Below are 13,003 nucleotides of genomic sequence, written 5' to 3'. Positions count from 1 at the left end.
AGGATGATGCAACTGTGTTAAACAACCTGCCAATTTTCCTTGGTGCAGGAAGCGAAAGAGGCGGAAAAGGCATTTATCCTTGAGAATAGGCCTGTTGAAAATGGGACTGTTGAGAATGGGCCTGTTGAAAATGGGACTGTTGAGAATGAGACCGTTGAGAACGGAACCGTTGAGAGTGAGACCGTTGTGAACGGAACTGATGATGCTGAGGATGAAGAGAACCTTGAAGCTGAGGAGGTTGAGGAGGAGAACCTTGATGACACACTAGTAATACCTTTCTCTGATCCCCTCAGTCCCTGTCTCACCTTTACCATTTCTCCCCGGTTTCCTCCCATCCAGCATAACCTTTTTGTATAATAGGACTGTTCTTACAGAAGAGTCTGATGCTGTTGTAAAAAATTATGATATGAACATTTATATGGAGATATATTAAGAAAAAAGTACATTAAGCAAACTTCTCAACTCACTTTGGGATGCTGCCAAACCGAAGAGATTGACCTGGTGCATGAGCATCACAGAGAAATTATTTTTTATATTTTTTTTCAAGGAGGTGGCCAGGGACAGCAGAGAAAGTATTGCCCAGCTGAACCTGTGATCTTCCTCTAACAAATTCCACAGGCTTTTAGAGGGTGCTGTTTCAAGAAGAGTGCAAATTGAGTTCATTTTACTGGACCAGCTTCATGGGTATTTCTGGGAAAACAGTTCAGCCGCCCTCTGCTTTTGCAGTTATCCAGAGTACCAGGCCGGTTTATTTTCCATTTAAGTTGCAATGATGTGGTACTGTTGACTGGACTGATTTAGCTGGCTTCCGGCAGTGTGATAATATGCAGTCTTCCTTGCTACAGCATACATCATTGCAAACCTCTCATTTCTCTCCACAGCACCAATATGCTGCTATTCATCACCTTGTAACCATATGTAATTTCCCTTCATTTATTCATGCATTTTCCTTTACTCAGAGGAGCTGCTGATGCTGATGCCTTACTCTGTGATGTCTTTGAACATGTGACTCCAGCAGTAGGGCTGCTCCCCTCCTGGTGTTTGTGTGCCCATGACAGCTGCTGAGTCATTACTATTCAAATACATAGTATTTTCCCCCTTGACGGCACATGGGTGTTTTCACTCTAGGAAAGAGAGGTTCCGATGGAGGAGTGCAATGGAGATGAACACACAGAGGAGATGGAAGCAGAGGTGGGAGGAGGAACAGGAGAGGAGGCAGCAGAAGAGGCCGCAGAAGAGAAGGTTTCAGAGGAGGAGGAGGAAGCCGCAGAAGACACTGTAATTGTCTCCCAGAATCCTGTGCTGTGTCCTCCCGTGACATCTCCTCTATCTCTTTAATGTTTTATTTTCCTCTACCTCGGGGTTTTGTTTCCCTCGAGCTCCTGTTGTCCTCGTCTCCTCCTCAACTCTGGACCATACTAACCCACCTGTATACTGTTATATTGACTGTCCCATAACTGTTTCAATTGACTGTTCTGTAACTGTTTCTATTGACTGTTGACTGTTCTGTTTGTTCCTTAGATCTGTTGGATGTTCAACCACTTCTCTGTTCTGTATTAGTTAACTGTAATCTCTTTGTTTGTTGTTTAGTTTTTTAGTTTTAATTGACTCCATTTGCAGCCTTTGTGTCATCTCAATGACTGCTACATAGTCATTGGTCTTGATTTTCTTTTATATGTACTATGTCCTTTGTTCCACAACCATGTCTAGGTGTGTATGTGTTGTATGTGTTTCCATGTCTAGGTGTGTATGTGTCGTTCCACTGTCCATCCATGTCTAGGTGTGTATGTGTTGGTGGGGGTCCTCTGGAAATCCCACAATGTTGTTGTTCAATGTGCCTGATCTGTGAGATCTGTTCAAGTTGCACGACCTCCCATGTAGAAGTGTCTCATCCATGTTTGAGGAGAGGTTCTCTGTTTCCCACATGTCTCCTTGAGGTCATGCTATCATTCTAAAAATACTGATACACAATCTTTTCTATTTTCTACCCTTTCTGTCAGAAGGCCCCCGTGAAGGAGGAAGAAGCCCAGGTAAAGTGTTTTTACATTTCTGAAAAGTATTGAAATCAAATAGAAATTTGGGAGTCATGTTTTTCTCACTGTTTTTCTCTCTTATCCTAAACAGGAAGAAGTAGAGGATGAGGAGGCTAAGGTAACAGGCGACACTGTGTCCACCGGAGTAATGCCTGATATGAAGGGCATTATCATTAATAACAGCCATTGCTCTCTGCATTGTGCCATCTGCCCCACTAAGTAACGCTTTTAGCCTGGATCCAATAGACCTGGCACATGGTTCCATACTACATTGTGCCTTTATTGAACTCTAATATTCTGGAATTAAGTAAATTATTAACTTTTTTAGTCATTCAACTATTCTAAACAAAGCATATACATGTAGGTCTAAAAGGGACATACAGATGTTAGGTCTATGTTTTCCTGGCCATAGTCACTGATTATAAATCAGTACTATGAACAGTGGCGGCTGTGAAAAATATTCTCGGTGGGGGCTGTGCCATACTTTTTTTTTTCCTGTAACCATCGCGATATATTTTAACACAAACTGCAGGACAGCAGTGCTCAGTGAAACATTCAGTAATTATTTAATGCCAATATTAAAAGTTGAGGCATTCTTACACAAAAACATATTACACAAACCCAAGCCTTTCATTTGCATTTAAAGTGAACTTTTTACCATTGGTAGTAAACAGGCAACGCAACAGGCATGCTGTCAGAACAGAGTGGAAAGTGGACAATAACATGAAATTATTATAAAGTTTATAGGAAATCTTACACTGTATAAAAGGATGTATAATATAGAAATGGATATCAAGTGGATGAACTCAAACCTTTGACTGGAAGAATAGCATACAGTATTTTATGATCATACTAAATGTGACTAATTGTTAATGTGCTCCAGAACTGCAACAATTAATTGATACAAAACAACATATATACAGTAATATTAGCAAAGACACTATTAAGACTTTCTAGAGTACCATATATAACTGGATTTTTTATGCTAAGGTCAACTATATACAAAGAAACATGCGGCCAGAGCTGCTCTGTGTGTGTGTGTCTGTCATCTTATTTGTACAGGAATTTTGCCCGTCTGTCCTTCTGAGTGGCAAACCTCTCAATGACCCTTTGATTAAAGTCAGGAATGTCCCCCTGACAAGTTTCTTCTCCATGGAGAGCATGGCCAGAGCGTTCAGGCGATCCTGTGTCATGCTGTTTCTCAGGAAGGTCTTGATCCTTTTCAGTGTAGAGAAGCACCTTTCTGACTCAGCAGTTGTCATGGGTGTGGTGATGAGGATCTTGAGGAGGCTGGCAGTCTCTGTGAAAGTGCTCTGAAGGTTGTTCTCCATGAAGAACTGGTACAGGGGCACTGCACCACTACAAGCCTTGAACTCACTGTTCTCATAGATGAGGGACAGTTCGGTTTTGAGCTTGGCCTTGTTCAACATGGGGTACGCCTCCACGGTTGTTTCAAGCGCTGTATCGGGGAACTTCACACTGTGTTGTGGGAACAACTCTCCGTGCAATAGTGTTGCGCTGATGAGGTGCTGGGTGAAGGAGAACCTCTCTTTGGCATGACTCAGGATGGTATCACATACCTGTAAAAGATACATCATCAGCTTTAATTTGCAATTAAGCTATTTTGATGCAAGTGATCCTGACTGACACATGCCTATGTCCAACTCAAGTATATGATTACCAAGGTGCTGATTGTTCAGGGTTTTGGCTACATACTACCAGGCCTGAAAAAAGTTCTATGGGGAAACACTGACAATTACATCACAACTTACCTCTATAGCCAACCTCTGTTGTTCTCCTGGTCCCAGCATCCTCCGTCGCTGATGGGCTGTTGCTGCTTTCGTCAGATGCGCTGTCCCCACACAAAGAGGGAATTGAGGCCCTGGGTCCAAAAAATAAAGTTTAATTTGATAACTTGCAATCAGACTTCTTAGCTCACTGTAATTCCCCCTCAACACACAACCAGTGACTTATATATATATATATATATATATATAGACAGACAGACAGACAGACAGACAGATAGTGTGTATATACACACAAACTATGTCTAGTAACTGCTTTTAACCTGTGATGTACATAATTAACTGATGTTATTACGTTTTAAAGCCTTTTTCTATTACATTTGTGAGAGGGATGCAACATAATTTTGTTCTGCTGTGCACTTAGCAATAAAGTTAATCTTCAATAACAACTAGGCCTCTTCTAGAAATTGACCTGGTGGACACCTGAATAATTATTACAAACTGTGTAGTACTTTCCTGCATTATTATCAACGTCTGATTGTGTCTTTTTGGACAAACACTTGTTCTCGTGGTCGAGTAACAACAACTGCGCTCCTTGAGTGACGGGTGGTACTTGGTGAGAGAGGGAGAGAGACGACCCAAATTGCGGAGTAAACTAGAAAAACGGACGTTACACATGGCGGAGTGGCATTACCACATTTAACAAACCAAACATTGAAATACCGTTATAGAAGGTAAAGTAAAAACCCAAACTGGTCTGTGCATCAATACCGGTATATAGTAATATATAGGCAACATACCGTAAATCTGTATCAATTATGTATCAGTTTTACATGTGACCCATATCAAATTTGCGCATTCACACTGAAGGAGCACACAAATGCAATGCTCATTTGGCGTGATTGTCGTGGTAACACAGGTGAAAAAAAATCCTGAATGGTATCCTAATGGCAGCCATTTTGGTTAGGGAGAAATACAAACAACTCTACTGCCATACATTCCAATTAGACTGAAGGCATACAGCTGTGTCCAAATATATTGGCACCCTTGGGCTTTTCTTAAATAATTCCCTATTTCTTCTAAAATCAGTTGAAATTTGAGAGGAAAAATGGGTCTCCACACCTTTAATTATATTTCTGTAAACTTAAGTTTACAATTGTAATTTAGAAAATATAGACAAATGTCATGGACTAAATTATTGGCACCCTGGAGCTAGTACTTGGTTGCACAGCTTTTGGCCAAGATAGCTGCCAACATATGCTTATTGTAGACATCAATGAGCTTGCTGCACCTTTTCTGCTGGCAATTTGGCCCATTCTTCAGCAGCAAACTGCTGTAATTCTTCAATGTTTGAGGGTTGCACTCCACCAACTTCTTTTTTCAGATCTTGCCAAAACTAATGTGGTCCCGTGTAGCTCAGTTGGTAGAGCATGGCGCTTGCAACGCCAGGGTTGTGGGTTCGTTTCCCACGGGGGCCAGTATGAAAAATGTATGCACTCTTAACTGTAAGTCGCTCTGGATAAGAGCGTCTACTAAATGACTAAAATGTAATGTAAATGTCTTCTCTTTCCTTTTAAAATACTAAAACAAATATAATTGTGACGGCTCTATGATAATCACTCACTTTGATGACCAGACACATTTAGGCTTTTAAACTGTTGTAAGTGAACTATTCATCTTTCTAACAGCATCTTTATCAGCCAATAGTAAATATAGTTATTTACCTGATTGTTAGCATGCTTTCTGTGAACCTCTGGACAAGTGCTTTAATGAAGACAGGGTCGATGTTCCTCTTCTGCAGCTGGCTGAAAAGCATGTCCACATTTGGCATGATCTTGTGGAACAGTGCCAGGAAAAAACAGAAAGCCTCGTCTTCGAGCATCCTCACAAAGCCCCCCGCCTCTCTGACAGTCGGGGCATCAAAGTTCCCAGAGTCTCTGATGGTCTGGAAACACGTTAGGAGGTCATCCCTGTACTCGTACACAGTGTTTACAGCGCGACTGTGGAAGTTCCACCGTGTTGTAGAGGCTCTGGGGAGTCTCCGTGCCCACGCAAGGCCAACTCAAAAGCCCCACAGAACTTCACACAATCGATAATTTTGGATAGAATGTGCCTGTTTTTATCCACCTCCTCATTGTGTTTCCTCACCGCAATCCTGTGGCCGTCATCCAGCTGCGTAGCAATGTTCACCCTTCCTAATACAGCTAGCTTTACAGAGTTGTCCATGTGTGCCCTGGTGTTCTCATGTTTCTTTACCTTCTCTGACAGGTGCTTCATATCCCTCACTCCGGTACCTGTCCATGCTGAATCTGACCCCGTCGTTTTAAAAAAGCAAGCACGGAAAGCAAAATAAAGCATTAGCATCAGTGCACCCTAGCTAGCCAAGCCTTCCTGGTGTACCAGCTACGGGAGAAGCCGCGCATATACTGCTTCCCTTTGTCGCTAGCCTGCTGTCTGATTGAGAGGTCAGGTTGATCTGGGCCCAGCTCTTTCACCCGAACTTTCTCGACAAAGTTCTCCTCTCAAACGGATCTTGGAGGAGAGATTTCACCGAGTTAGGGTTGGGTCTTGGAGGAGTAACGTTTGCGTCGCCATTGTCGTCTAGTAAAAATGGCGCCACTGGAGCCCGGTCCTTATTTTATCAGGGGCGAGCTTGGGGCGATAAAATAATCGCCCTCCTTGGATTCGAATTAAAATCGCTGATTAGCTACATTTTATGTCATACATTCATATCTTAAATTAGCAATTGGCTTAACTGCTACGTAGACCCGCCTCCTCGGGGCACTTTCTGTATCGCCCAGAGCTGACGAGGCGTTTGACAGGCAGAGGAAAGGTTGCGAATATGATTTTCTATCATATCTTACACATATTACTGTGTGCATTCCATATTTCAAACACACAAATATTGACATACTGATGTTTTTATAATTATTATTATTATTTTTATTTTTTTATTTTTTTTTAAAAATAATTTTATTTAAGGGGGCGACGCCCTAGCGCCCCTCTATCGGCCAGCCGCCACTGACTATGAAGTTTCTCTGCCAATGCCCAGGCCCAGCTATGTCTGCTAGCCAAAACATGATTACATCATACATGCTTAATAACATGCTATATACACTTGCAAAGTTTCTCACTCACCAGCAGCTTCATTCATTAATTAATGCTTTTATTGTGACATGAAAGCTGTATTGAGAATGGTAAAGGTTATATGAAGGCAAAAGCCTGACTGATCAGCAAAGGTCAAATTTCACATTGTTTTAATGTCTCATACCACTGTTGTGTTCTGCTGGGCTCAGAAGTGCCTCAGAAGCGAATGCTGGTGTTGAATACAATGTGCTGTGGCACAAACAAACAGACGCGGAGTAAACCGAGACATGTGTTAGTGTTACTCTGGGCACTGTTGTTCACTACGGAGTGAACCACTGTAAACTCGTTATTGATAAGATATTAAGTTATATGCTATTGAATAGGTTCAACTGAATATATCCATCAGACTTATGTGTCAATAGATATCAAAGCACTTGTGATGTTATTGGATTGTACACTGCTCAAAAAAATAAAGGGAACACTAAAATAACACATCCTAGATCTGAATGAATTAAATAATCTTATTAAATACTTTTTTCTTTACATAGTTGAATGTGCTGACAACAAAATCACACAAAAATTATCAATGGAAATCAAATTTATCAACCCATGGAGGTCTGGATTTGGAGTCACCCTCAAAATTAAAGTGGAAAACCACACTACAGGCTGATCCATCTTTGATGTAATGTCCTTAAAACAAGTCAAAATGAGGCTCAGTAGTGTGTGTGGCCTCCACGTGCCTGTATGACCTCCTTACAACGCCTGGGCATGCTCCTGATGACTCCTAGACAGTCTGTAGTGCAACGTGGCGTTCGTGGGTGGAGCGAGACATGATGTCCCAGATGTACTCAATTGGATTCAGGTCTGGGGAACGGGCGGGCCAGTCCATAGCATCAATGCCTTCCTCTTGCAGGAACTGCTGACACACTCCAGCCACATGAGGTCTAGCATTGTCTTGCATTAGGAGGAACCCAGGCCAACCGCACCAGCATATGGTCTCACAAGGGGGTCTGAGGATCTCATCTCGTACCTAATGGCAGTCAGGCTACCTCTGGCGAGCACATGGAGGCTGTGCGGCGCCCCAAAGAAATGCCACCCCACACCATGACTGACCCACCGCCAAACCGGTCATGCTGGAGGATGTTGCAGGCAGCAGAACGTTCTCCACGGCTTCTCCAGACTCTGTCACGTCTGTCACATGCTCAGTGTGAACCTGCTTTCATCTGTGAAGAGCACAGGGCGCCAGTGGCGAATTTAAGCCAATCTTGGTGTTCTCTGGCAAATGCCAAACATCCTGCACGGTGTTGGATTGTAAGCACAACCCCCACCTGTGGACGTCGGGCCCTCATACCACCCTCATGGAGTCTGTTTCTGACCGTTTGAGCAGACACATGCACATTTGTGGCCTGCTGGAGGTCATTTTGCAGGCCTCTGGCAGTGCTCCTCCTGCTCCTCCTTGCACAAAGGCGGAGGTAGCAGTCCTGCTGCTGGGTTGTTGCCCTCCTACGGCCTCCTCCACGTCTCCTGATGTACTGGCCTGTCTCCTGGTAGCGCCTCCATGCTCTGGACACTACGCTGACAGACACAGCAAACCTTCTTGCCACAGCCCGCATTGTTGTGCCGTCCTGGATGAGCTGCACTACCTGAGCCACTTGTGTGGGTTGTAGACTCCGTCTCATGCTACCACTAGAGTGAAAGCACCGGCAGCATTCAAAAGTGACCAAAACATCAGCCAGGAAGCATAGGAACTGAGAAGTGGTCTGTGGTCACCACCTGCAAAGCCAGTCCTTTATTGGGGGTGTCTTGCTAATTGCCTATAATTTCCACCTGTTGTCTATTCCATTTGCACAACAGCATGTGACATTTATTGTCAATCAGTGTTGCTTCCTAAGTGGACAGTTTGATTTCACAGAAGTGTGATTGACTTGGAGTTACATTGTGTTGTTTAAGTGTTCCCTTTATTTTTTTGAGCAGTGTAGTAATAATCCATTTGTTAAAATCTGTATTTCCTAGTTACAGTAACCTGGTGAAAGCAAGTGAGTTGATCCAAAGCCAATCATTACTATTCGTTGTTTTAGGGAGAAGACGATCAGCCGGTTTCTGAGGTAGATCTACATTTACATTTACTTTGAATTGTGTTCGATGTTCAATAGCTGTAGTGTTCAGTCCTTAAATTGAATTAATTAAATACTGTAGTCTCAGTTTCTGAGCTAAGGGCCTTGGGTGTTCAGTTTTTAATGTGTGGTTTGTTTGCATCCTTGTGATTGTGGTCTGTGTCCAATGTCCAGACAACTAACCTCACATATTCTTCTTTGGTGTAGCGTTTCTTGTGCAATATTGAATGCTTGAAACCCCCTCTTCCTTCTTTTTGTAGTTTTTTGTCCCCGTCTCATTTTCCACAGGTCTCCCTGTGGGAGGGATTGCTGTATGTTTGGATGCATTTCATCTTAATCCTTGACAGTTTTAGAACACTACTGATATTTTCTATGGCATGCCACCTTAGTGATATAATCATTAGATACCCTAGTCAATAACATTCCTATTTGTCATTTGATAAGATAGTTTGATGATTTGATTTTGAAAAAATGTAATGCTCGTTTAGCTGCTACTCTGTCTACATTTAAATATATATTGTATAAGTAGTTAACACCAGATACAGTAACAAGGATAGTACAGTAAGTCTAAATAAATCCAATAAAGTCACATAAAGATAATTAAGCTGAACTAAATATTTTAGGGCTCCAGCTTGGTTCATGTTGAATCATGCATGTAAAGCTATCTGCAAGAGGGTCTCCTCCTCCAGCAACTCCTTGTACCTCCTCCACACATTGACCCCTCCCCCCTTTGCCCTTTTCCCCATCTCTTGGTTTGGTTTTCCAGGGAGAAGAGGATTTGGGGTCGGAGGTAACTGGATGTCTGCGACTGTGAATTTCTCTGGTTGTTCCCTTAGTCACCAGCTGTGTGGGTTTGTCTGATGGAGATCAGAAGCCTTTGTGTTGTGGGACGGAAGAGCTTGTCTTGTGATCTATCTGCTGTTCGTTCCCTCATCAGTAGCCTGTGTTCACGCCCTCCCAAACCTCTGTCCGTCTCCCCCTCTCTTTTAGCCTTCCTCTTCCTCATTTCTTCCCTAGTCCTGTAGCTGCTTCCTTCCTGTCAGCCTGAACTATCCCTGTAGATTCCATTTTAAACAACATACTTTTCCTATAGCGCATGCCTCTGGTGACACCTCTGACCCCTCCATCTACACCACTGACACTTAATCTCTATCCTTTCTAGGGAGGAAGAAGAGCTGCGACAGCTTTCGAGGTAGATTGATACGAGTTTTTTTAAAACCACACTCGTCCCCTCTACCTCTCCACCATTCTATCTATCTGCTTTTCTTGCTTCCACATCTTGCACAGTTTATTCAGCGTTCCTTCAATTTCCTCTTTGACTACTTTTTGTGTAGATTAAACAGACCCTATCTCACCTATGGCATCTGAACAGACTGTAGCCTTTACTATATTTCTTTAGCCCTCTCTGTCATGCCAGATAATCTCAATCACATAGTTGGATGAACAACATGGTAACTCTGGTAGCCATCAGAACACAGACCATGATAGAGAAACCCAGCACTGTCATTCATACAGATTTTAGTAAATTACACACACACACACACCCCCCCCCACCACACACACACACAGAGCCTCTCCAACATTCCAAACTGCCACTGCCTGCCCTCCCTCCTCTTCCACACAAGCTTCTCTGCTTTTGCTCTCTTCTTCCTCCCCTTTCTTGCTCTCCTCCACCTCCTCCACCTCCTCCTATATTTTCATTGCAGGAGCAAGAAGAGAGTTTCCTCTGGTTGTAATTTGTGGCGTCTTCTGTGGATCTTAGATCTCTCTCTCATCTCTCTATGTCTGTCTGTGCTGCTGCATCGGGTTGTGGTCTCTGTGGTACAGATAACTGATGGTGTGCAGCACGACACAACATCTCCAACACGGTCATTTGGTATATTTATGGTTATAATAATCATAATAATAATAATGGGAACATTAAGTAACACAGGGTTTTCCTCCCCCTCTTGAAGTCTCCTTAGTGACATGCCGTTTCACTTATCTCAAATATAGGTTGTTGTATCTCTTGCCTTTGTTCCCTCTTTGACATGGAAATGCTCAAAACCCCTGATATCCCCATCCTTAGGAAGAAGAAGAGGCCCCAGAGGTAACAGAGGTATATTCTGTCTGCGCTCCCAGCCCATTGCATGGTGTGGCCCCTGACGTGGAGTAAACGGATCTTATGCATATGTGGATTTAGTGATGGGTTTGAGAAGAGCTCTCTACCCTTTTATTCCATAAGGCTGCCAGCATCCCTCCTGTGGTATGCTGTCTTTAAAATTTGGAAATTATCTGGACTCTGGTTGGGGTTTTGATGCAGTGTGACTGGGATGAGGTCATTGTCCGTTGGTTTACCTGGAGGCTTGAGTATTCTGCAGCATTGTGCCAGTGAATGTTTCATAACAGGTGACATGCATCTTTTAGGGGTCAAGATCTGCCTCTGTGCACATGAGCATAAGTCTGACAACACTAGACGTACCCTTGTGAATTGGATCTTACAGTGTTTGCATAGGAATCTCTAGTGACTTGACGAAAACCCGATGACAAACGGGATGTTTAAAAAGCCATTGGCATGGCTTCTCTTTGCGAGGAGAGTCTTGAGACTGAGTGTGGACAGGACAAGCACTGCAGAAGATTAATGGACTGTTTGTTGACGTACGCAATGATCCCCCACAACAAGATCTTGGCAGTGTCACATATGTTGCACCAGACTACACTCTTTAAATAATTTGTTACCGTGGACATAATTTATCAAATCTTGAATACACAGCAAGCACTATATCCACAAGCAAGTTTTCTGGTAAACTTAGTCATTAAAAACAGTGAATTCATTGGTCACAGGACTAAGTAATTGCACTTCACCACCTTTTAAAATTTAGCCCATAGGGTAAAGGCTATTTACGTTTGTAGAAATGTAGCTAATTGCATTAGCGCAACACCATGCTCAACCCAACAGATGCACCTCGGATGGAATGTGGTCTGGATGATTTGTGAAGTATGCAGTGCCTTGCAGTTTTCGTTGTCATATGACACCACCCCATAGAGGGCCTTGCTTAAAGGCCCACACTACTCTTACTACTTCACTAGCAGTTAAGGGAATGGTGCACTATCCCTGTGGCTAACTTGTCCCCTTGGCCTAAGTAGTGGATATATTCCTAGTGTTCCTAGTGGTCTTTCCCAATCTCATCTCTCCTACCTGTTTTCTTGATGCCTCCCCTGGATTATAATATGGTTTGACTCCCTTTTAACCCAACTATACATGCTACTTTTTCGTTTTCCCCTGTGCTGGGACCTTCTTCACCAAAAAATCTTTTTTTGTATTTTTTTTGTTACGCCAAGGAGGAAGAAGAAGGACAGAGAGTAGAGGAAGCAGAGGTAGTAGTATCAACCAGCAAACACGTTACGGATGTTCTCACCAGTGTTCCGCCTTGATGCAAACTCTTGTTCCACTTTGAGAAGGATCTGACAAGACATTAGCCAGCTGAATATTCTACTGAATCTTTGTTATGGTTATTGATGGATAACTGCCTTATCTGAATGAAATCAGTTGCTCCACTCCTCAAAGTAATCTTGTTCAACTGTAATCCAGCTACAGCTGAGAGATAACACTTAATGGCAATGTAGTTTTGTTCTGGATGCTCTCTTTATTAAACTAGCACTGTAAAATGAGTCATCTGTGCTCTTTTTTAATTTAAATAAACTAATATGTGAGTTCAACTACAGTCTGGCTCTTATATTGATAGTACTTTGAGTGGGATATCTTGGTTCCTCCTCTGATCTGATGTCTTGCTTTTACCTTGTCATCAACATTGTCATTACTCAGTTTTCTTTTTTCAGCAGGAGAAGAGAGGATGAGTAGTTGGCAGCCAGGAAAGGTTTAGGATGTCATTTACTACTGCCCGGGTTAAAAATAAACTACTTTATTACTTAATCATTTCTCTTCTCTGCCACTGGGTGGCAGTGCATAACTGGAAAGAGGTAGTTTGCAGTGAACTGACATGGCTGCATCGTATAACTCATAAACATGTCTTCTTGTTACTGA

At 42.7% G+C, this 13,003-nt stretch overlaps 1 protein-coding gene across 4 annotated transcripts; it reads left to right on the top strand.

Moving 5' to 3' along the window:
• The first annotated feature begins 39 nt into the window (after positions 1 to 39).
• LOC123490751 (histone H3.v1-like) lies at positions 40 to 11,155 on the top strand. Of its 4 annotated transcripts, none has more exons than XM_045220627.1 (6): positions 40 to 1,278; positions 2,004 to 2,030; positions 2,125 to 2,151; positions 8,944 to 8,970; positions 9,746 to 9,769; positions 11,048 to 11,155. In XM_045220627.1, the coding sequence occupies exons 1-6, from the start codon at positions 1,144 to 1,146 to the stop codon at positions 11,132 to 11,134; spliced, it is 327 nt and encodes a 108-aa protein (XP_045076562.1). In that variant the 5' UTR covers positions 40 to 1,143; the 3' UTR covers positions 11,135 to 11,155. The 4 variants fall into 4 exon arrangements, with proteins under 4 accessions (XP_045076562.1, XP_045076561.1, XP_045076564.1 ...); XM_045220626.1 differs by having other exon boundaries at positions 2,001 to 2,030; XM_045220629.1 differs by lacking the exon at positions 9,746 to 9,769.
• Positions 11,156 to 13,003: the final 1,848 nt, after the last annotated feature.

The sequence above is a fragment of the Coregonus clupeaformis genome, unplaced genomic scaffold (assembly GCF_020615455.1).
Source record: "Coregonus clupeaformis isolate EN_2021a unplaced genomic scaffold, ASM2061545v1 scaf4613, whole genome shotgun sequence".
NCBI classification, from domain to species: domain Eukaryota; kingdom Metazoa; phylum Chordata; class Actinopteri; order Salmoniformes; family Salmonidae; genus Coregonus; species Coregonus clupeaformis.
Note: the sequence above shows the minus strand (reverse complement) of the source record. Positions and strands in the feature narration are given on the sequence as shown.